This window comes from Oncorhynchus gorbuscha, linkage group LG11 (assembly GCF_021184085.1).
Source record: "Oncorhynchus gorbuscha isolate QuinsamMale2020 ecotype Even-year linkage group LG11, OgorEven_v1.0, whole genome shotgun sequence".
Classification (NCBI taxonomy): Eukaryota; Metazoa; Chordata; class Actinopteri; order Salmoniformes; family Salmonidae; genus Oncorhynchus; species Oncorhynchus gorbuscha.
Window position 1 is genome coordinate 78,285,261 of NC_060183.1, and position 23,978 is coordinate 78,309,238.

General features: G+C 41.9%; 1 protein-coding gene across 1 annotated transcript in view; it reads left to right on the top strand.

Annotated features, from left to right (window-relative positions):
- LOC124047732 (tyrosine-protein kinase SYK-like) overlaps positions 1–16,175 on the top strand; it is a 34,546-nt gene extending 18,371 nt beyond the window's left edge. Inside the window, exons 5-12 of the mRNA XM_046368036.1 lie at positions 3,980–4,051; positions 6,501–6,582; positions 6,755–6,914; positions 8,859–9,068; positions 11,324–11,513; positions 12,621–12,761; positions 13,674–13,786; positions 15,673–16,175. Coding sequence (XP_046223992.1) covers positions 3,980–4,051; positions 6,501–6,582; positions 6,755–6,914; positions 8,859–9,068; positions 11,324–11,513; positions 12,621–12,761; positions 13,674–13,786; positions 15,673–15,748 — 1,044 coding nt within the window. The 3' untranslated portion in view covers positions 15,749–16,175. The remainder of the gene's footprint in view (positions 1–3,979; positions 4,052–6,500; positions 6,583–6,754; positions 6,915–8,858; positions 9,069–11,323; positions 11,514–12,620; positions 12,762–13,673; positions 13,787–15,672) is intronic.
- The last annotated feature ends 7,803 nt before the right edge of the window (positions 16,176–23,978 follow it).

The window sequence follows — 23,978 nt, forward strand, 5'->3', positions numbered from 1 at the left end:
ATCATTATAGTATCATGTTTACGTGACTATGGGAATAAGCGTGTCCGACTGTTTTCATTGGTACAGGTGGTCTAGTCTCTAAGAGCTGTGTGTCTTTCTAAGGTAAGTCTTTAAGAGCTGTGTGTCTTTCTGTAAGTCTCTAAGAGCTGTGAGTCTTTCTGGGTAAGTCTCTAAGAGCCGTGTGTCTTTCTGGGTAAGTCTCTAAGAGCTGTGTGTCTTTCTGGGTAAGTCTTTAAGAGCTGTGTGTCTTTCTGGGTAAGTCTTTAAGAGCTGTGTGTCTTTCTTGTCAAGTCTCAAAGCTGTTGAGTCTTTCTGGGTAAGTCTCTAGAGCCGTGTGTCTTTCTGGGTAAGTCTCTAAGAGCTGTATGTCTTTCTGGGTAAGTCTTTAAGAGCTGTGTGTCTTTCTGGGTAAGTCTCTAAGAGCTGTTGTGTCTTTCTGGGTAAGTCTCTAAGAGCTGTTGTCTTTCTGAAAAATAAAGTCTCTAACAGCTTTGTGTCTTTCTACTTAACTATCAATAAGAGCTGTGTGTCTTTCTGGGTAAGTCTTTAAGAGCAATGTGTCTTTCTGGGTAAGTCTCTAAGAGCTGTGTGTCTTTCTGGGTAAGTCTTTAAGAGCTGTGTGTCTTTCTGGGTAAGTCTGTAAGAGCTGTTTTCTCTTTCTGGGTAAGTCTTTCAAGAGCTATGAGTCTTTCTGGGTAAGTCTTTTAGAGCTGTGTGTCTTTCTGGGTAAGTCTCTAAGAGCTGTGTGTCTTTCTGGTTAAGTCTCTAAGAGCTGTTGTCTTTCTGGGTAAGTCTCTAAGAGCTGTGTGTCTTTCTGGAAGAAAAGTCTCTAAGAGCTTTGTGTCTTTCTGGAAAATTATAAGTCTTTAAGAGCTGTGTGTCTTTCTGGTAAGTCTTTAAGAGCTGTGTGTCTTTCTGGGTAAGTCTCTAAGAGCTGTGTGTCTTTCTGGGTAAGTCTTTAAGAGCTGTGTGTCTTTCTGGGTAAGTCTGTAAGAGCTGTTTTCTCTTTCTGGGTAAGTCTTTAAGAGCTGTGAGTCTTTCTGGGTAAGTCTTTAAGAGCTGTGTGTCTTTCTGGGTAAGTCTCTAAGAGCTGTGTGTCTTTCTGGGTAAGTCTCTAAGAGCTGTGTGTCTTTCTGGGTAAGTCTCTAAGAGCTGTGAGTCTTTCTGGGTAAGTCTCTAAGAGCTTTGTGTCTTTCTGGGTAAGTCTCTAAGAGCTGTGTGTCTTTCTGGGTAAGTCTTTAAGAGCTGTGTGTCTTTCTGGGTAAGTCTCTAAGAGCTGTGTGTCTTTCTGGGTAAGTCTTTAAGAGCTGTGTGTCTTTCTGGGTAAGTCTGTAAGAGCTTTTTCTCTTTCTGGGTAAGTCTTTAAGAGCTATGAGTCTTTCTGGGTAAGTCTTTTAGAGCTGTGTGTCTTTCTGGGTAAGTCTCTAAGAGCTGTGTGTCTTTCTGGTTAAGTCTCTAAGAGCTGTGTGTCTTTCTGGGTAAGTCTCTAAGAGCTGTGTGTCTTTCTGGGTAAGTCTCTAAGAGCTTTGTGTCTTTCTGGGTAAGTCTTTAGAGCTGTGTGTCTTTCTGGGTAAGTCTTTAAGAGCTGTGTGTCTTTCTGGGTAAGTCTCTAAGAGCTGTGTGTCTTTCTGGGTAAGTCTTTAAGAGCTGTGTGTCTTTCTGGGTAAGTCTGTAAGAGCTGTTTTCTCTTTCTGGGTAAGTCTTTAAGAGCTGTGAGTCTTTCTGGGTAAGTCTTTTAGAGCTGTGTGTCTTTCTGGGTAAGTCTCTAAGAGCTGTGTGTCTTTCTGGGTAAGTCTCTAAGAGCTGTGTGTCTTTCTGGGTAAGTCTCTAAGAGCTGTGAGTCTTTCTGGGTAAGTCTCTAAGAGCTGTGTGTCTTTCTGGGTAAGTCTCTAAGAGCTGTGTGTCTTTCTGGGTAAGTCTTTAAGAGCTGTGTGTCTTTCTGGGTAAGTCTTTAAGAGCTGTGTGTCTTTCTGGGTAAGTCTCTAAGAGCTGTGTGTCTTTCTGGGTAAGTCTCTAAGAGCTGTGTGTCTTTCTGGGTAAGTCTTTAGAGCTGTTTGTCTTTCTGGGTAAGTCTCTAAGAGCTGTGTGTCTTTCTGGGTAAGTCTCTAAGAGCTGTGTGTCTTTCTGGGTAAGTCTCTAAGAGCTGTGTGTCTTTCTGGGTAAGTCTCTAAGAGCTGTGTGTCTTTCTGGGTAAGTCTTTAAGAGCTGTGTGTCTTTCTGGGTAAGTCTGTAAGAGCTGTTTTGTCTTTCTGGGTAAGTGTTTAAGAGCTGTGAGTCTTTCTGGGTAAGTCTTTTAGAGCTGTGTGTCTTTCTGGGTAAGTCTCTAAGAGCTGTGTGTCTTTCTGGGTAAGTCTCTAAGAGCTGTGTGTCTTTCTGGGTAAGTCTCTAAGAGCTGTGAGTCTTTCTGGGTAAGTCTCTAAGAGCTTGTGTCTTTCTGGGTAAGTCTCTAAGGGCTGTGTGTCTTTCTGGGTAAGTCTTTAAGAGCTGTGTGTCTTTCTGGGTAAGTCTCTAAGAGCTGTGTGTCTTTCTGGGTAAGTCTTTAAGAGCTGTGTGTCTTTCTGGGTAAGTCTCTAAGAGCTGTGTGTCTTTCTGGGTAAGTCTTAATATTATATTATATTAAGAGCTGTGTGTCTTTCTGGGTAAGTCTTTAAGAGCTGTGTGTCTTTCTGGGTAAGTATCTAAGAGCTGTGTGTCTTTCTGGGTAAGTCTCTAAGAGCTGTGTGTCTTTCTGGGTAAGTCTCTAAGAGCTGTGTGTCTTTCTGGGTAAGTCTCTAAGAGCTGTGTGTCTTTCTGGGTAAGTCTCTAAGAGCTGTGTGTCTTTCTGGGTAAGTCTTTAAGAGCTTTGCACACCTGGATTGTGCAATATTTGCCCATTATTCTTGAAAACATTCCTCAAGCCCTGTTTGAAGAGTTGGTTGATCATTGCTAGACAGCCATATGCAAGACTTGCCATAGATTTTCAAGCTGATTTAAGCCAAAACTGTAACTAGGCCACTCAGTTCAATCAATTGAAAATTCAGGCTGTAACACAACACAATGTGGAAAAAGTCAAGGGGTGAGAATAGTTTCTGAAGACAAGCCTATGAGCTTTCTTCATGCGTCAATCAATCTGGTGTTTGGTCTAGTCTCCAATAATACAGAATGTGTTGATTTTTTTTTCAAACTTTATTGCCCTTTACCATACGTAGAATGTATGCACACATGACTGTAAGTCGCTTTGGATAAAAGCGTCTGCTAAATGGCATATATTATTTATTATTATTTACTTTATCAAACAAGCACACATCCTATCAATCATGTTTACGCATTATCATGTTCGCACTGTAATGTACTTCATGATGAAGTACTGAGAAGGAATTCCCCAAATGCTTACCTTCCCTCATCTTTGTGAAATACTTTATTAAAAGGGAAAGTTCAGTGTTTTACAACTTGATGTTAGATGTTTTTCTTACCCTGAATGTAGTCTACGGGCCATGAGAAACTGTAATCTCTGGTTCGGTTTATCTTTAAACAGCCCATAATCCCCAGAAGGAAGTGTTATCTGGGTAAATAATCATCCATGTCTTTTTCCTTACATGAGAACATTTTCACGTAAAAAAAAAATCTTAATGAGTTTCGTTTGGTTTCACCCAGTAAACACTGTATAAATTATAACATTATAAATTATAACATTACTTAAAAATGACCTTGAATGTGAAACAGTAAAAATGCTTTTCCCCCACACAGTGCAAACTTTGCAGATTTGATTGAATTCCAACCCAGCCGTTAAACGGTCAAATGTTACAGGAATACATGGAAAATGGAGAAGAAAGAAAAGAATGCATTGATTGCAGAGCTTTCCGATGAGGGAAAAAAGTGTTTCAGCATTGCACCTTTTGTTCAGAATATGTGAGCTAACATTTTCCCCCTCAACTAAACAGACTTCAAAATAACCATTTCCCTTTAATAACATGACCCTCTCTGAAACTGTGGTTTCTAGCTATTGGAGGCGGCAGGTGGAATGCTCACCAGAATCAAATCCTACTCCATACCCATACCTGGTCGAAAAAAGGTGCCCTAACACACCTCCTCCCCCCTCTTAACCCCTACAGTGGTACAGTAGGCCTCGTGCATCCCCCAACCCTTAACACTCAAAAGTGTGATTTTTTTGCTAAAGTGTGGATTGCTACATACTAACACCCCTCTCTGAAACTTACCTGCACTCTTTCCTCCATTCATATCCCCCTCACATTCCCCAAGAAATTAAAAGTGTGAAGAGATGACCTTAGAAATGTAATCAATTGAATGTAGCCGACTGACTCAGGCTTGATTAAATCCGTATCGTGGAAGTTCTGTGCTATGGAGATTTTTAATTCTAAAGGCGGTGATTTCCTATTGAGTCCGGCATATGCAACGTTTACCGTGAACGTTGTAACGCTGAACTCCTGCGATACGGAGTTAATCGAGCCCTTAAAGAGACAGTCTGCATGACTGACGTCATCATACACGACAGGTCTTACTACTTACAAACTAACATCTTGCCAATGTGACTGATGTCATCTTGGTGAGTGTACCTTTAATATAGTATCACTGTGCTACCTGATTTTGAGAAAGGCCCATGATAATAAATCAACTAATTACTCATCAACGCAATATGTTCAGACAACATTTGGAATGTCACACTTGTGATTTTTAAAGTGAATTAAATATTTCAATTGACTCGTAGAATTACTTCTGGTTGATGAACATGTTTATTCATCATGATCTCCAACTGTGAGAATTAATTGTCTTTCTTGACAAGAACTTCATATCGTTTCTTCAACTGTGAGAATTAATTGTCTTTCTTGACAAGAACTTCATATAGTTTCTTGGAAATTCATAGTTTATAAAGTGATACAATCTTCCTTTATCCAAGGATCTTTACTCTATTTAAATTTTGTTTTATCATTTAATAATTGAGGACTGACCTGAGTCAAACAGACATCATTACAGTCGATTAGAACTTTTACGCCACCTAGAGGACACGTTGGGTAATTACAAAACCCTTATGGAAACATTAAAGTCTCATAGGTACTCCGTAGTGTAGACAGTTGTTTATCAGTGCAAAAAAAATGGATGTTGTTTCCATAGAGATAAAGTTGTGAGGAAGTGAACCAGTTCAGTTCTTGGTGTTCAGTCCCATGGGATTACATTTCTCAAGTGGTAGTTAAGCTAATGAACGCTTCCGAATTTAGGCATGCCATGCCTTAAAGCAGGGGTAAGGGACAAAATTGTCAGTGAGCTGGCTCTTGGTTACATTTGTTCCCTAGCCCTCCTTCAAATGCATGTGTTTAAAGTTCCTGACATCTGCCCTTGGTTTTCACTTTTCCCTTCTGCGTGAATCATTCATTCCATTTACTTTGTTGTTGTTGATGCAGAGTCTCTTCTCCTTCATGGATTCCCTTGTAATTGCAGTGTTTCCGCACACTAAGACACAAATCAATGTAACAACAAAAAAAGCATTCAGTTGTATATCTACATTGTAGACCTACGTTGATATAACAAGCCTGGCTACCCAAACTCCTTGCTCCTGCCAAACACTATGCCACGTCCTCGGACGTTAGTTTCTTCTCCGCAATTAGTCTGGACCTGAGTACCTCCCCAACAATTTCTAGAACGCAAACACGTTCTAACCAATCTGATTAGTCCCAGAAACCGATGGGGTTGGGCCAGAGCCATGACACATGTGAATAAGACGGCTGTTTGAAATTCCGTCATTGGCTTTGATACTCTGATTGGTTAGAGGTGATCCAGTCACACTATGTTTTGTACAACAGCCCTCGTTTTGACGTCACCACAAACGACTTTGACGATGGTCCCGGGTATAGAGCAACGGAAAGGATTCCGTTTGAGTCGCCAGGCAACGTGTGATACGATGTACCTTAAGAATACTTTGTGACGGTAGTAAGCCTTTCTCCACATTCACAACATAGTACTTGAGTAAGGATGTCACTAGGAGAAACATGTCTAATTTAGAGTACACACACTGGAATTAAGAGTTTAATTCCATTTGGAAAACCACATTGAAATGAGAGAATTTTTTTTACTCGATAGTAATCTCCAGTGACCCACCCCACCTTTCACCTTTAATCAATCACCTGATGGCATCATCTACAGTGAGATGTGTGAATTTGGAGAAAAAAAAACATGTCTTTCATGCACAACCAAAAAAAGGTATTCAAAGTATTCTGAAGGTGACACACAGCATACCATACTATGTGAAGCTCCCATTTAAAAACCACACAAATGGCAACCATATCAACTGTGGTGTATTTTGATCACTGTAATAAGTGTTCCATGAAGGAGAGAGATTGGTGTTCTGCTTGAGAAGGTCAAGGGTCGTTTATGCTTCTGTGTGTCAATCAATCAACCAACCAATCAAACCATTTCAGGTTACATTCCGGCAGTGCTCTCTCCAAATTATCTATGTACAATCCATATTCTTTGTACCTTGACCCCTCTCTCATTGTATCCTGTAATAGGGCAGGGGTGCCTCTCACAGCAAAACCACAGATAACCTCAACCCTTATGACACCAGGGCTCCAAATAATATGGTCAGCAAAGGTGAGTGATGGGAGGGGGTCATGACTTTTGAGACAAATCCTGTTTGGAGTGGCCCACTCTTGTATTCGTGAGATATATATTTTGATGTACTGCTGCAGCCCAAAGTTGTATTGAATTGAATTGAATCGAAATTGATGTTATCACACTGTATGGGGTGTGTGTCTTGTCTCAGAGTCCATGCCAATGGACACAGAGGTGTACGAGAGTCCTTACGCTGACCCAGACGAGCTGAGGACCTCCACTGTGGACCGCAAACAGCTCTTCCTGGAAGATGGAGAGTTGGGCTCTGGGAACTTTGGGACTGTCATGAAGGGCATCTACAACATGAGGAAGTACGTAACCTTCACAGCTTAAAAGGAAAATATGAATTGCTGTTTCCAATTTCATATTCTTCCATTTTTTTAAGGGATAGTCCAATAAAATACAACCTAATATGATTATTATTCATAATATTTCCGCTGTCAGCCTGCCGATACCATTAAACCAGACGTCATAGTTCAGTGACAACAATGATATCATGTCTTCATGCAGGTGATGTAACTGCATAAGGCTAAGCTAGATACTGTTAGCTGACCTCCGCTGCAGTAGCATCTGGTAGCTAATTTAACATTAATAAGAGTTTAAAATGACCCGTTTTTCTGTGTTCATATTTCAGAACAACATATGTATTCTTTTGACATTAAGAATGGTGAAATAGATGTATGATGAGGGCAATTACATAAATAGTTATCACTAACACAAACAGGTTTAATAGATTTAAAAAAAAAATATATATATATATATATATATATATATATATATATATATATATATATATATATATATATATATATATATATATATAGTATATACAGTATATACAGTCAAAGTTTTAGACGCACTTCTCATTCAAGGGTTTTTCTTTATTTTTCTATATTGTAGAAAAATAGTGAAGACATCAAAACTATGAAATAACATATATTGAATCATGCAGTAACCAATCAAAATATATTTTATATTTGAGATTCTTCAAAGTAGCCACCCTTTGCCTTGATGACAGCTTTTCACACACTTGGCATTCTCTCAACCAGCTTCACCTGGAATGTTTTTCCAATAGACTTGAAGGAGTTCCCACATATGCTGAGTACTTGTTGGTTGCTTTTCCTTCACTTTGCGGTCCAACTCATCCCAAACCATCTCAATTGGGTTGAGTTCGGGTGATTGTGGAGGCCAGATCATCTGATGCAGCTCTCCATCACTCTCCTTATTGGTCAAATAGCTCTTACACAGCCTGGAGGTGTGTTGGGTCATTGTCCTGTCGAAAAACAAATGATAGTCCCACTAAGCCCAAATCAGAAGGGATGGTGCTGTGGTATCCATGCTGGTTAAGTGTGCCTTGAATTCTAAATAAATCACAGACAGTGTCACCAGCAAAGCACCCCCACACCATCACACCTCCTCCTCCATGCTTTCAATGAAAGAAAATGACAGTAATGTTACCAGTAAAACAGGAAGCCAAGGTTTCATAGGCAATATGATATTAATTTGTCATCAAAGGAATGTGGGTATTTGGCCAGGCGAGCGATTTTATGCTCTGACTGACTCTGGTTTTGGCTGGTCTCGGAAAATAATGAGTCCTCATTGTCTGAGGCTGAGTTAAGACCAGGTAAAAATGTATCTGACACCAAGACAAGACCGAGACACAACATTTTTGGTCTTGGGAACGACTGTAGACTGGCCTACAACACTGCTAGCAAGGATGCTGCAGCAGAGGTCAGACAACTAGCTAGCCTCACACATTGGGGAAATAACCTGAAATTATTGATGTCACCTAATAGCATCCCTCCCTGTCAAAATAAAGTTAAAGAAAAGAAGAAAAAAACTATAACTGCTAAACTTGTATGTAACAGCTAGCATTTCAGTTAGCTATAAAGTAGCTAGCTTCAAATTCAAGTTTCAACTTTATTTATCCCAGAGGGAAATAGGTTTTGCATCAAGGAGCACATGAGATGTAAAAAAACATGTTTAAAAATACACATGAATCACAATGATACTGAGATATTACACACAAATTTACTACATACAATGCTAGTGCTTCAGGCATGGCAGCCATCAAAATACTGTAAATATACCAATACTAATTATCAACATTAGCAGCAACAATAGTACAAAGTTACATAGAAGGTAAGTAAAGTGCACAATGCACAGTCTGAAAAACATCTCGTCAACATCATTAAAAAAATATGCTGGCCATTAGCTTTCCACTAAGCGGTGACTTCATCTCTCCATCTCCCCAGGACAGAGAAGCCGGTGGCAGTGAAGATCCTGAAGAATGACGACAACAACCCAGCAGTGAAGGAGGAGATGCTGCGGGAAGCCAACGTCATGCAGCAGCTGGACAACCCCTACATCGTCCGCATGATCGGCATCTGCGAGGCCGAGAGCCTCATGCTGGTCATGGAGCTGGCCGAACTGGGGCCGCTCCACAAGTACCTCCAGAGGCACAAGTAAGTTCCCCAGTCAGTCTCACTCTTCGGTACTACTGCACCATCAGTCTGACAATTATGGTGTAAGGCCAAATTCCAAACCTACGTTTTAAAACATCCAAACCAAATTTTTCTAGAATATTTGTCTGTTGGCATTCATACTTTTCGAGTTCTCAACGCGGTTCAAGCTATTTATCCATCATCACATTTAAGTAGTTGAATGGCAGCCGCCTACGCAGAATTTTCGGGAGTTGCGCGGTCAGGCTGTTCAACCCCTGCAGACGGGGGTTGCAGAGCCACGTAGCTATGTCACAATGGGCCACAGGACTCTATCCCTTAGAACCCAAAACCCAAAATCATAATCTTAGAGCTACAAGCAGAGGCGTCAAACTCATTCCATGTAGGTCCTAGTGTCGGCTGGTTTTTGTTTTTTTCATTTCAATTTGTGTCCAATTAAGTCCTAGACAACCAGGTGAGGGGAGTTCCTAACTCATTAATTAAGACCTAGACAACCAGGTGAAGGGAGTTTCGAACTCATCATTTAAGACCTAGACAACCAGGTGAGGGGAGTTCCTAACTCATCAATTAAGACCTAGACAACCAGGTGAGAGGAGTTCCCAACTCATCAATTGAGACCTAGACAACCAGGTGGGGGGAGTTCCTAACTCATCAACTGAGACCTAGACAACCAGGTGAAGGGAGTTTCGAACTCATCAATTAAGACCTAGACAACCAGGTGAGGGGAGTTCCTAACTCATCAACTGAGACCTAGACAACCAGGTGAGGGGAGTTCTTAACTCATCAATTAAGACCTAGACAACCAGGTGAGGGGAGTTCCTAACTCATCAATTAAGACCTAGACAACCAGGTGAGGGGAGTTCCTAACTCATCAATTAAGACCTAGACAACCAGGTGAGAGGAGTTCCCAACTCATCAATTGAGACCTAGACAACCAGGTGAGGGGAGTTCCTAACTCATCAATTAAGACCTAGACAACCAGGTGAGGGGAGATCCTAACTCATCAATTGAGACCTAGACAACCAGGTGAGGTGAGTTCCTAACTCATCAATTAAGACCTAGACAACCAGGTGAGGGGAGTTCCTAACTCATCAATTAAGACCTAGAGAACCAGGTGAGGGGAGTTACTAACTCATCAATTGAGACCTAGACAACCAGGTGAGGGAGTTCCTAACTCATCAATTAAGACCTAGACAACCAGGTGAGGGAAGTTCCTAACTCATCAATTGAGACCTAGACAACCAGGTGAGGGAGTTCCTAACTCATCAATTAAGACCTAGACAACCAGGTGAGGGGAGTTCCTAACTCATCAATTAAGACCTAGACAACCAGGTGAGGGAGTTCCTAACTCATCATTTAAGACCTAGACAACCAGGTGAGGGGAGTTCCTAACTCATCAATTAAGACCTAGACAACCAGGTGAGGGGATCCTAACTCATCTGAACCTAGACAACCAGTTCACTCATTGAGACCTAGACAACCAGGTGAGGTGAGTTCCTAACTCATCAATTAAGACCTAGACAACCAGGTGAGGGGAGTTCCTAACTCATCAATTAAGACCTAGAGAACCAGGTGAGGGGAGTTACTAACTCATCAATTGAGACCTAGACAACCAGGTGAGGGGAGTTCCTAACTCATCAATTAAGACCTAGACAACCAGGTGAGGGAAGTTCCTAACTCATCAATTGAGACCTAGACAACCAGGTGAGGGGAGTTCCTAACTCATCAATTAAGACCTAGACAACCAGGTGAGGGGAGTTCCTAACTCATCAATTAAGACCTAGACAACCAGGTGAGGGGAGTTCCTAACTCATCATTTAAGACCTAGACAACCAGGTGAGGGGAGTTCCTAACTCATCAATTAAGACCTAGACAACCAGGTGAGGGGAGTTCCTAACTCATCAATTAAGACCTAGACAACCAGGTGAGGGGAGTTCCTAACTCATCAATTAAGACCTAGACAACCAGGTGAGGGGAGTTCCTAACTCATCAATTAAGACCTAGACAACCAGGTGAGGGAAGTTCCTAACTCATCAATTGAGACCTAGACAACCAGGTAAGGGGAGTTCCTAACTCATCAATTAAGACCTAGACAACCAGGTGAGGGGAGCTTAATTAGGGACCTTAATTAATCAATCAAGTAGAAGGGAGGAGCGAAAACCTGCAGACACTCGGTCCTTGATAACTGTAGTTTTACACCTGAGATACAGTATAATTCAGTGTTCAGTGTCACTTACAGCCATTGATCCTGTCCACAGACAGATCTCCATTAAGAACATCACAGAGCTGGTGCACCAGGTTTCTATGGGCATGAAGTACCTGGAGGAGCACAACTTTGTGCACAGGGACCTTGCGGCCAGGAACGTGCTCCTGGTCACCCAGCACTATGCCAAGATCAGCGACTTTGGTCTGTCCAAGGCTCTCACAGAGGAGGAGAACTACTATAAGGTATTCAATTCGGATATAATTATTGTCGTGCCCTTACCCCCTGGCGAAGTTCAAATTGTCTGTGCCTCATCTTCTAAAGTCTATCCCCGCTGTTTTACTTCTAATTGTCCTGTCAGTTCGATCAAATACAGTATGAAAGGAGTTTGCAACTCCTAAAAAGTTATCCTAAAAGAGGAAATTATTAGTACATCAACTGAATTTTGACCTTAGTATACTCTAGGAAAACTCTATCGAACCTTTATTGATCCAGATAAAAGCATTTTTCAAGAGAGACTGTCCACAATGACAGTAGGGTGAACAGTTCTACAGTAATTTCAATATAAAATAATTTCTGAGTAACAAGTAGTTACCTTACTGTGATTATTTTTTGACAATTTTGAATAAAAACAAACAAAAATAGCTTCTTAGCAAAGAGCAATTTCTCAAGTATTTAGCTAGGACTGCCAGAGTTGGGGAAGGGAAAACGGAAATCCTTTCCCTGATGTTTGATTGGACCCTGCTCTCTAGGGTTAGGATTAATCCATTCCCTGATGTTTGATTGGACTCTGCTCTCTAGGGTTAGGATTAATCCATTCCCTGATGTTTGATTGGACTCTGCTCTCTAGGGTTAGGATTAATCCATTCCCTGATGTTTGATTGGACCCTGCACTCTAGGGTTAGGATTAATCCATTCCCTGATGTTTGATTGGACTATGCTCTCTAGGGTTAGGATTAATCCATTCCCTGATGTTTGATTGGACCCTGCACTCTAGGGTTAGGATTAATCCATTCCCTGATGTTTGATTGGACTATGCTCTCTAGGGTTAGGATTAATCCATTCCCTGATGTTTGATTGGACTCTGCTCTCTAGGATTAATCCATTTAGTTTGATTAATCCATTCCCTGATGTTTGATTGGACCCTGCTCTCTAGGGTTAGGATTAATCCATTCCCTGATGTTTGATTGGACCCTGCTCTCTAGGGTTAGGATTAATCCATTCCCTGATGTTTGATTGGACCCTGCTCTCTAGGGTTAGGATTAATCCATTCCCTGATGTTTGATTGGACCCTGCTCTCTAGGGTTAGGATTAATCCATTCCCTGATGTTTGATTGGACCCTGCTCTCTAGGCAAAAGGCCATGGGAAGTGGCCAGTGAAATGGTACGCCCCAGAGTGTATGAACTATTTCAAGTTCTCCTGTAAGAGTGACGTGTGGAGCTTTGGGGTCCTGATGTGGGAGGCGTACACGCTAGGGTTGAAACCATACAAGGTACAGTATGTCACCATACAAGACACATTACGTCACCATACAAGACACATTACATCACCATACAAGACACATTACATCACCATACAAGACACATTACCTCACCATACATTACATTACATTACATTTAAGCAATTTAGCAGACGCTCTTATCCAGAGCGACTTACATCACCATACAAGACACATTACCTCACCATACAAGATACATTACCTCACCATACAAGACACATTACCTCACCATACAAGACACATTACCTCACCATACAAGACACATTACATCACCATACAAGACACATTACATCACCATACAAGACACATTACGTCACCATACAAGACTCATTACATCACCATACAAGACACATTACATCACCATACAAGACACATTACGTCACCATACAAGACACATTACGTCACCATACAAGACACATACAACTCAATCTTAGGAAGGTGTTCTTAACAACACATCCTTTGGCCTTTATTTGACATAATGACACCTTAAGTGAAGGCTTATCTAATAGTCTGAGTCCCCTGTCGTGTAGTAGCCGTCAGTCAAAGCACTGTTGCAACACGTGTGTACGTGTTCCAAAATGGCACCCTATTCACTATGTAGTGCACTACTTTTTAAACTATAGCCCTGGTCAAAAATAGTGCACTACGTAGGGAATAGAGTGCCATTTGGGACTGCCTCTGTCTGGTATGCCATCAGTGTGTGAATGGTGTAATTATAATATAATAATATAAATAATATATGCCATTTAGCAGACGCTTTTATCCAAAGCGACTTACAGTCATGTGTGCATACATTCTATGTATGGGTGGTCCCGGGGATCGAACCCACTACCCTGGCGTTACAAGCGCCATGCTCTACCAACTGAGCTACAGAAGGACCATTATGTCACCCTCTGTGCCCCCCAGGGCATGAAAGGAAATGAGGTGATCCAGATGATCGAGAATGGTGAGCGTATGGACATCCCCCCCAACTGTCCCGCGGAGATGTATGACCTCATGAAGAAGTGCTGGACATACAAGTGAGTGAGGATGGGAGCCCAAATTACAGATCTAGAATCAGATTACCCGGGAATCAGAAGGGAATTATAACTATGAGGAGTATGAATAATATCTAACCCTGGTTCAGTAGTTAGGAGGTCAAATCTAACACTGACCTTAGAACAGGGTTTTAGAAGAAACTGTAGAATGAAAATATAATCCAAAACCTTGTTACAATTTCCATACAGTATGACAATGGAGAAAGGAGATAGCAGAGCTATCCCATAATTTACAAGCAATATTGTATTCTGAGGCAGTAGTGGGAAAAACTACTCAATTGTCCTACTTGAGTAAAAGTAAAGATACCTTAACAGAAAGTGACTCAAATAAAATTGAAAGTCACCCAGTAAAATACTACTTGAGTAAAAGTCTAAAAGTATCTGGTTTTAATTGTACGTAATTACAGTGGTAGAAAAAGTACTTTAAAAAAACAAAGTAAAAGTAAAGGCTATACATCAAATTCCTTATATTAAGCAAATCGCACAATTTGTGTATTATTGTTAATTACTGACAGAGAGAGGCACACTCCAACACTCAGACATAATTTACAAACACAGTATTTGTGTTTAGTGAGTCTGCCAGATCAGAGACAGTTTTTGTGTTTAGTGAGTCTGACAGAGAGAGGCAAACTCCAACACTCAGACATCATTTACAGACACAGTATTTGTGTTTAGTGAGTCTGCCAGATCAGAGACAGTATTTGTGTTTAGTGAGTCTGCCAGATCAGACACAGTATTTGTGTTTAGTGAGTCTGCCAGATCAGAGACAGTATTTGTGTTTAGTGAGTCTGCCAGATCAGAAGCAGTATTTGTGTTTAGTGAGTCTGCCAGATCAGAGACAGTATTTGTGTTTAGTGAGTCTGCCAGATCAGAGACAGTATTTGTGTTTAGTGAGTCTGCCAGATCAGAGACAGTATTTGTGTTTATTGAGTCTGCCAGATCAGAGACAGTTTTTGTGTTTAGTGAGTCTGACAGAGAGAGGCACACTCCAACACTCAGACATCATTTACAGACACAGTATTTTTGTTTATTGAGTCTGCCAGATCAGAGACAGTATTTGTGTTTAGTGAGTCTGCCAGATCAGAGACAGTATTTGTGTTTAGTGAGTCTGCCAGATCAGAGACAGTATTTGTGTTTAGTGAGTCTGCCAGATCAGAGACAGTATTTGTGTTTAGTGAGTCTGCCAGATCAGAGACAGTATTTTTGTTTATTGAGTCTGCCAGATCAGAGGCAGTATTTGTGTTTAGTGAGTCTGCCAGATCAGAGACAGTATTTGTGTTTAGTGAGTCTGCCAGATCAGAAGCAGTATTTGTGTTTAGTGAGTCTGCCAGATCAGAGACAGTATTTGTGTTTAGTGAGTCTGCCAGATCAGAGACAGTATTTGTGTTTAGTGAGTCTGCCAGATCAGAGACAGTATTTTTGTTTATTGAGTCTGCCAGATCAGAGGCAGTATTTGTGTTTAGTGAGTCTGCCAGATCAGAGACAGTAGGGATAACAAAGTGTTATATTGACAGGTGCCATAATTCTGTCCTGCTTGAGCATTCTAAATGTAACGAGTACTTTTAGGTGTCAGGGAAAGTGTATGGAGTAAAAAGTACATTATTTTATTTAAGAATGTAGTGGAGTAAAAGTAAAAGTTGTCAAAAATATAAATAGTAAAGTACAGATACCAAAAAAAACGACTTAAGTAGTATTTTAAAGTATTTATATTATTTATATTATTATATAAGTAATTTACACCACTGTTCTGAGGCAAAAGTGGATATGACTATCTGGATATTATTGTTGCTTATCTGGCATCTTGTTGATGCTATAGCTCTGGTATAGTACACTATACTGTGCACTTATCGTTTGTTTATCTCCTACAGGGCGGATGAAAGGCCTGGATTTGCGGTTGTTGAGCCCAGACTGAGGGATTACTACTATGACATATCGTCACAATGATCGGTCACCTCAATCAGCAACCACTGGAGTGTAAAGAGCATTTGACTCTGGACCTCAGGAGATACTGCTGCTGTTGGGTGCGCGTGTTTTGCTCTTGGCACCGGTGGCTTCTTGGGAGTTCCTCTCAATTAAAAAGTGTTATTAAAACCAAGAAACCTGATTAGTATAGATTTAAAGATTGAACATATTGTAAATCGATTACAAATATCAGTTTTAAACAATGTTGGAAAATGAAGAAAAATATATTTAAAATCACTTGATTGAAACACACATTAATATTTTAGTCATTTAGCAGACGTTCTTATCCAGAGCGACTTACATTTAGTGCGTTCATCTTGAGATAGCTAGGTGGGACAACCACACATCACAGTCATAGTAAGTACATTTTTCCTCAATAAAGTAGCTATCAGTAAAGTCAGAGCTTGTAAGGGGAATAAGCTATTGTGGGGAGTGGGAGGAGGGATGTTGTGGGATTATTTAAGGTACTCTTTGAAGAGGTAGGGTTTTTGGGAAGTTGGGCAGGGACTCTTGCTGTCCTAGCTTCAGGGAAGCTGGTTTCCACAATTTGGGTGCCAGGACATAAAAGAGCTTTGAAGATGTTTTTGTTCTGGTTAATGTACAATAAAATGGCTCCAGGTGATTTTATTTATTTTATCATTACTTTTCTACTTCTCTTTTTTGACATTTAAAAAAAGAAAAGATTTTATGATTCTTCTGGAGTTATGTATCAAAATGCTTCCACATTTTCCTCAGGATGTTATGTTCTGTTTTCCTCATACCTGGCACATGTTGTATAATCCAACGGGCGAAGATATATGTGATTACATGTAAATGATTACATTATGGTTAAATACATTCACTGATGAGAATTGTAATTTAGTGCAACAACAACAACAAAAATGAATCAATACAATTATTTTAGACTGTCTCACTGTCTTTGAATTGATTTGACAAGAAATAGAACCGAGGGAGAACGTTCAACATCACCGACTGAACAAAATAAAAAAGCACTGCTCTATTAATTTTTGTGTTTCATACACGGCAATTGAATTCTAAAATATATTGTCATGTACTGTAGAATGGTGTTATGGGACCACCTGCAACATGTAGGCTGGAGTTTTACTGTACATCAGCCGTCATAGAAATAGAGGCTCTATTGCACGTTTGTCACTTACCTTAGCTACGGTTTAAGAACGATTCCACTAAAACGGGGAACTTTGTTGGCTTAACATGTGTTAGGTTAAACCTGACTGCTCTGTCCACACAGGAGTGAGTTCAGCTGAGTGGGTTTAAACCCCTTTTGATGGCTAAAGCATAGCTATGCTAACAACACATTACATTTACATGTAAGTCATTTAGCAGACGCTCTTATCCAGAGCGATTTACAGTTAGTGTCTTCATCTTAAGATAGCGAGGTGAGACAACTACATATCACAGTCGAAGTAAGTACATTTTTCCTCAATAAAGAAGTCAGTGCTAGTAGGAAAAGACAAATGCATTTTATTTGTATTTGGGGGGGGGGTACAACAGATATCTTATTTAAGTTACTCCTGATCTCACGATCCCACTAACGCCCACCACTGACGTCACAGCACCATCTAGCGGCAGTAGTCCAGACGGGATATGACAAGTGCCTGGATTAAGACCTGCGCCTCTCCCTGCGTGAGGAAAGGTTGTACTCTACAAATGTTGCACAGAATGAACCTGCAGAAGCGAGTCATTGTTTTTTGCAGAGAACAATAGGGTATTGTCCAGGGTCACGCCAAGGTCCTTTGCACTCTGTGAAGGGGACACAGTGGAGTTGTCAACCGTGATGGAGAGGTGTTGGAGCGGGCAGGCCTTCCCCGGGAGTCAGAGCAGCTCCATGTTGTTGAGCTTGAGATTGAATTAGTGGGCCGACATCCAATCTGAGATATCTGGCAGGCACGCAGAGATGCGTGTCGCCACCTGGGTGTCAGAAGGGGGGAATGACAAAAGTAGTTGAGTGTCAACTGCATAGCAACGATAGGAGAGACCGTGTGAGGATATGATGGAGAAAAGGGGAGAGGGCCAAGAACCATGCCCTGGGGGACACCAGTAGTGAGAGCACGTGGTGCAGACACAGATCCTCTCCAAGTCACCTGGAAGGAGCGGCCTGCCAGGTAGGATGCAATCCAAGAGTGTGCAGATCCTTAGACACCCAGCCCTGAGATGGTGGAGAGGAGGAGCAGATAGAGCCTTAGACACCCAGCCCTGAGAGGATGGAGAGGAGGAGCTGATAGAGCCTTAGACACCTAGCCCTGAGAGGGTGGAGAGGAGGAGCTGATAGATCCTTAGACAACCAGCCCTGAGAGGGTGGAGAGGAGGAGCTGATAGAGCCTTCGACACCCAGCCCTGAGAGGGTGGAGAGGAGGAGCTGATGGTTAACGGCAGTGGATAGAAATAGGAGGATGAGAAGAGGAGAGAGAGTCAGCATTGGCAGTGCGGGGATCATCTGTGACACAGAGAAGAGCAGCCTCAGTTGAGTGACCCGTCTTGAAGCATGACTGGTTAGTGTCAAGTGAGAGATAGAGAGAGCGGTGGTCAGAAACAGCATTTTCAAGTGTTTTGGAAAGAGAAGAAAGAAGAGATACTGATCTGTAGTTGGAATCAGAGGGGTCGAGTGTTCGTTTGTTGAGGAGGGGAGCGACTTTTTGAAGTATGCAGTCAGGGGTCAGGGATGAGTTGATGAGGGACGTGATCATCTAGAGAAGGGAAGTGATGATGGGGTTGAGTGGGCAGGATGTCGAGCGGCTGGACATCATTAGTTGCAGGATTTTCAGCACTATGGCACTATGTTCAGTACTATGGCACTATGTTCAGTACTATGGCACTATGTTCAGCACTATGGCGCTATGTTCAGCACTATGTTCAGCACTATGTTCAGAACTATGTTCAGCACTATGGCGCTATGTTCAGCACTATGTTCAGCACTATGGCGCTATGTTCAGCACTATGTTCAGCACTATGTTCAGAACTATGTTCAGCACTATGGCACTATGTTCAGCACTATGGCACTATGTTCAGCACTATGGCACTATGTTCAGCACTATGGCGCTATGTTCAGCACTATGGCGCTATGTTCAGCACTATGGCGCTATGTTCAGCACTATGGCGCTATGTTCAGCACTATGGCGCTATGTTCAGCACTATGTTCAGCACTATGTTCAGCACTATGGCGCTATGTTCAGCACTATGTTCAGCACTATGTTCAGCACTATGTTCAGCACTATGGCGCTATGTTCAGCACTATGGCGCTATGTTCAGCACTATGGCGCTATGTTCAGCACTATGGCGCTATGTTCAGCACTATGGCGCTATGTTCATCACTATGGCGCTATGTTCATCACTATGGCGCTATGTTCAGCACTATGTTCAGCACTATGTTCAGCACTATGGCACTATGTTCAGCACTATGTTCATTCACTATGTTCAGCACTATGGCACTATGTTCAGTACTATGGCACTATGTTCAGCACTATGTTCAGCACTATGTTCAGCACTATGGCGCTATGTTCAGCACTATGTTCAGCACTATGTTCAGCACTATGGCACTATGTTCAGTACTATGGCACTATGTTCAGCACTATGGCACTATGTTCAGCACTATGTTCAGTACTATGGCACTATGTTCAGTACTATGGCACTATGTTCAGTACTATGTTCAGCACTATGTTCAGCACTATGGCACTATGTTCAGCACTATGGCACTATGTTCAGCACTATGGCACTATTTTCAGCACTATGGCACTATGTTCAGCACTATGTTCAGCACTATGGCGCTATGTTCAGCACTATGTTCAGCACTATGGCGCTATGTTCAGCACTATGTTCAGCACTATGGCGCTATGTTCAGCACTATGTTCAGCACTATGGCGCTATGTTCAGCACTATGGCACTATGTTCAGCACTATGGCGCTATGTTCAGCACTATGGCGCTATGTTCAGCACTATGGCGCTATGTTCAGCACTATGGCGCTATGTTCAGCACTATGTTCAGCACTATGTTCAGCACTATGTTCAGCACTCTGGCACTATGTTCAGCACTATGGCGCTATGTTCAGCACTATGGCACTATGTTCAGCACTATGTTCAGCACTATGTTCAGCACTATGTTCAGCACTCTGGCACTATGTTCAGCACTATGGCGCTATGTTCAGCACTATGGCGCTATGTTCAGCACTATGGCGCTATGTTCAGCACTATGGCGCTATGTTCAGCACTATGACACTATGTTCAGCACTATGGCACTATGTTCAGCACTATGGCACTATGTTCAGCACTATGTTCAGCACTATGGCGCTATGTTCAGCACTATGGTCAGTACTATGGCACTATGTTCAGCACTATGGCACTATGTTCAGCACTATGTTCAGCACTATGTTCAGCACTATGTCGCTATGTTCAGCACTATGTTCAGCACTATGTTCAGCACTATGTCGCTATGTTCAGCACTATGGCGCTATGTTCAGCACTATGGCGCTATGTTCAGCACTATGGCACTATGTTCAGTACTATGTTCAGCACTATGGCGCTATGTTCAGCACTATGGCACTATGTTCAGCACTATGTTCAGCACTATGTCGCTATGTTCAGCACTATGTCGCTATGTTCAGCACTATGGTGCTATGTTCAGTACTATGTTCAGCACTATGTTCAGCACTATGGCGCTATGTTCAGCACTATGTTGCTATGTTCAGCACTATGGCACTATGTTCAGCACTATGGCACTATGTTCAGTACTATGTTCAGCACTATGTTCAGCACTATGTTCAGCACTATGTCGCTATGTTCAGCACTATGTCGCTATGTTCAGCACTATGTCGCTATGTTCAGCACTATGTTCAGCACTATGTTCAGCACTATGTCGCTATGTTCAGCACTATGTCGCTATGTTCAGCACTATGGCACTATGTTCAGTACTATGTTCAGCACTATGTTCAGCACTATGTTCAGCACTATGTCGCTATGTTCAGCACTATGGTGCTATGTTCAGCACTATGGTGCTATGTTCAGTACTATGTTCAGCACTATGTTCAGCACTATGGCGCTATGTTCAGCACTATGTCGCTATGTTCAGCACTATGGCACTATGTTCAGCACTATGGCACTATGTTCAGTACTATGTTCAGCACTATGTTCAGCACTATGTTCAGCACTATGTCGCTATGTTCAGCACTATGTCGCTATGTTCAGCACTATGTTCAGCACTATGTTCAGCACTATGTCGCTATGTTCAGCACTATGTCGCTATGTTCAGCACTATGTCGCTATGTTCAGCACTATGGCACTATGTTCAGTACTATGTTCAGCACTATGTTCAGCACTATGTTCAGCACTATGTCGCTATGTTCAGCACTATGGTGCTATGTTCAGCACTATGGTGCTATGTTCAGCACTATGGTGCTATGTTCAGTACTATGTTCAGCACTATGTCGCTATGTTCAGCACTATGGCGCTATGTTCAGCACTATGGCACTATGTTCAGTACTATGTTCAGCACTATGTCGCTATGTTCAGCACTATGTCGCTATGTTCAGCACTATGGCACTATGTTCAGTACTATGTTCAGCACTATGTCGCTATGTTCAGTACTATGTTCAGCACTATGTTCAGCACTATGTTCAGCACTATGGTGCTATGTTCAGTACTATGTTCAGCACTATGTTCAGCACTATGTCGCTATGTTCAGCACTATGTCGCTATGTTCAGCACTATGGTGCTATGTTCAGCACTATGGTGCTATGTTCAGTACTATGTTCAGCACTATGTCGCTATGTTCAGCACTATGGCGCTATGTTCAGCACTATGGCACTATGTTCAGTACTATGTTCAGCACTATGTCGCTATGTTCAGCACTATGTCGCTATGTTCAGCACTATGTCGCTATGTTCAGCACTATGTCGCTATGTTCAGCACTATGTCGCTATGTTCAGCACTATGTCGCTATGTTCAGCACTATGTCGCTATGTTCAGCACTATGGTGCTATGTTCAGTACAATGTTCAGCACTATGTTCAGCACTATGTCGCTATGTTCAGCACTATGTCGCTATGTTCAGCACTATGGTGCTATGTTCAGCACTATGGTGCTATGTTCAGTACTATGTTCAGCACTATGTCGCTATGTTCAGCACTATGGCGCTATGTTCAGCACTATGGCACTATGTTCAGCACTATGTTCAGCACTATGTTCAGCACTATGGCGCTATGTTCAGCACTATGTCGCTATGTTCAGCACTATGTCGCTATGTTCAGCACTATGGCGCTATGTTCAGCACTATGGCGCTATGTTCAGCACTATGGCACTATGTTCAGCACTATGTTCAGCACTATGTCGCTATGTTCAGCACTATGTCGCTATGTTCAGCACTATGTTCAGCACTATGGCGCTATGTTCAGCACTATGTTCAGCACTATGGCGCTATGTTCAGTACTATGTTCAGCACTATGGCGCTATGTTCAGCACTATGGCACTATGTTCAGCACTATGTTCAGCACTATGGCGCTATGTTCAGCACTATGGCGCTATGTTCAGCACTATGGCACTATGTTCAGTACTATGTTCAGCACTATGTCGCTATGTTCAGCACTATGGCACTATGTTCAGCACTATGTTCAGCACTATGTCGCTATGTTCAGCACTATGGCACTATGTTCAGCACTATGTTCAGCACTATGGCACTATGTTCAGTACTATGTTCAGCACTATGGCACTATGTTCAGCACTATGGCGCTATGTTCAGCACTATGGCGCTATGTTCAGCACTATGGCACTATGTTCAGTACTATGTTCAGCACTATGTCGCTATGTTCAGCACTATGGCACTATGTTCAGCACTATGTTCAGCACTATGTCGCTATGTTCAGCACTATGGCACTATGTTCAGCACTATGTTCAGCACTATGTTCAGCACTATGGCACTATGTTCAGCACTATGTTCAGTACTATGTTCAGCACTATGGCACTATGTTCAACACTATGGCGCTATGTTCAGCACTATGGTGCTATGTTCAGCACTATGGCACTATGTTCAACACTATGGCGCTATGTTCAGCACTATGGTGCTATGTTCAGCACTATGGCACTATGTTCAGCACTATGGCACTATGTTCAACACTATGGCGCTATGTTCAGCACTATGGTGCTATGTTCAGCACTATGGCACTATGTTCAGCACTATGGCGCTATGTTCAACACTATGGTGCTATGTTCAGCACTATGGCACTATGTTCAGCACTATTTTCAGCACTATGCACAACACTGCCTTCGGGAAGTATTCAAACCCCTTGACTTTTTCCACATTTTGTTATGTTACAGCCTGAATTATAACATGGATAAAAAATTCTAACAAATCTCAGAAATCTACACACAATACCCCATAATGACTAGAGGTCGACAGATTAATCGGAATGGCCGATTAATTAGGGCCGATTTCAAGTTTTCATAACAATCAGAAATCTGTATTTTTGGACACCGATTTGTCAGATTTTTGTTGGTATATAATTTTTTAACACCTTTATTTAAACTAGGCAAGTCAGTTAAGAACACATTCTTATTGTCAATGATGGCCGAGGAACGGTGGGTTAACTGCCTTGTTCAGGGGCAGAACGACAGATTTTTACCTTGTCAGCTCAGGGATTCAATCTTGCAACCTTACGGTAAACTAGTCCAACGCTCTAACCACCTGCTTTACATTGCACTCCACGAGGAGCCTGTCATACACAAATGTAGTAAGAAGCCACGGTAACTTGCTAGCTAGCATTAAACTTATCTTATAAAAAACAATCAATCAATCATAATCACTAGTTAACTACACCTGGTTGATGATATTACTAGTTTATCTAGCGTGTCCTGCGTTGCATATAATCGATGCGGTGCGTATTCGTGAAAAAGGACTGCTGTTGCTCCAACGTGTACCTAACCATAAACATCAATGCCTTTCTTAAATATTGCCTGCTAGCATGAATTTATGTGTTAATCTGTTATAATTTAGTCAATGATTTGATCGATCAGTCTGACTGAGGGATGGTAGGCACCAGCAGGCTCGTAAGCATTCATTCAAACAGCACTTTTGTGCGTTTTGCAAGCAGCTCTTCACAATGCTTCTAGCATTGTGCTGTTTGTGACTTCAAGCCTATCAACTCCCGAGATTAGGCTGGTGTAACCAATGTGAAATGGCTAGCAAGTTAGCGGGGTGCACGCTAATAGCG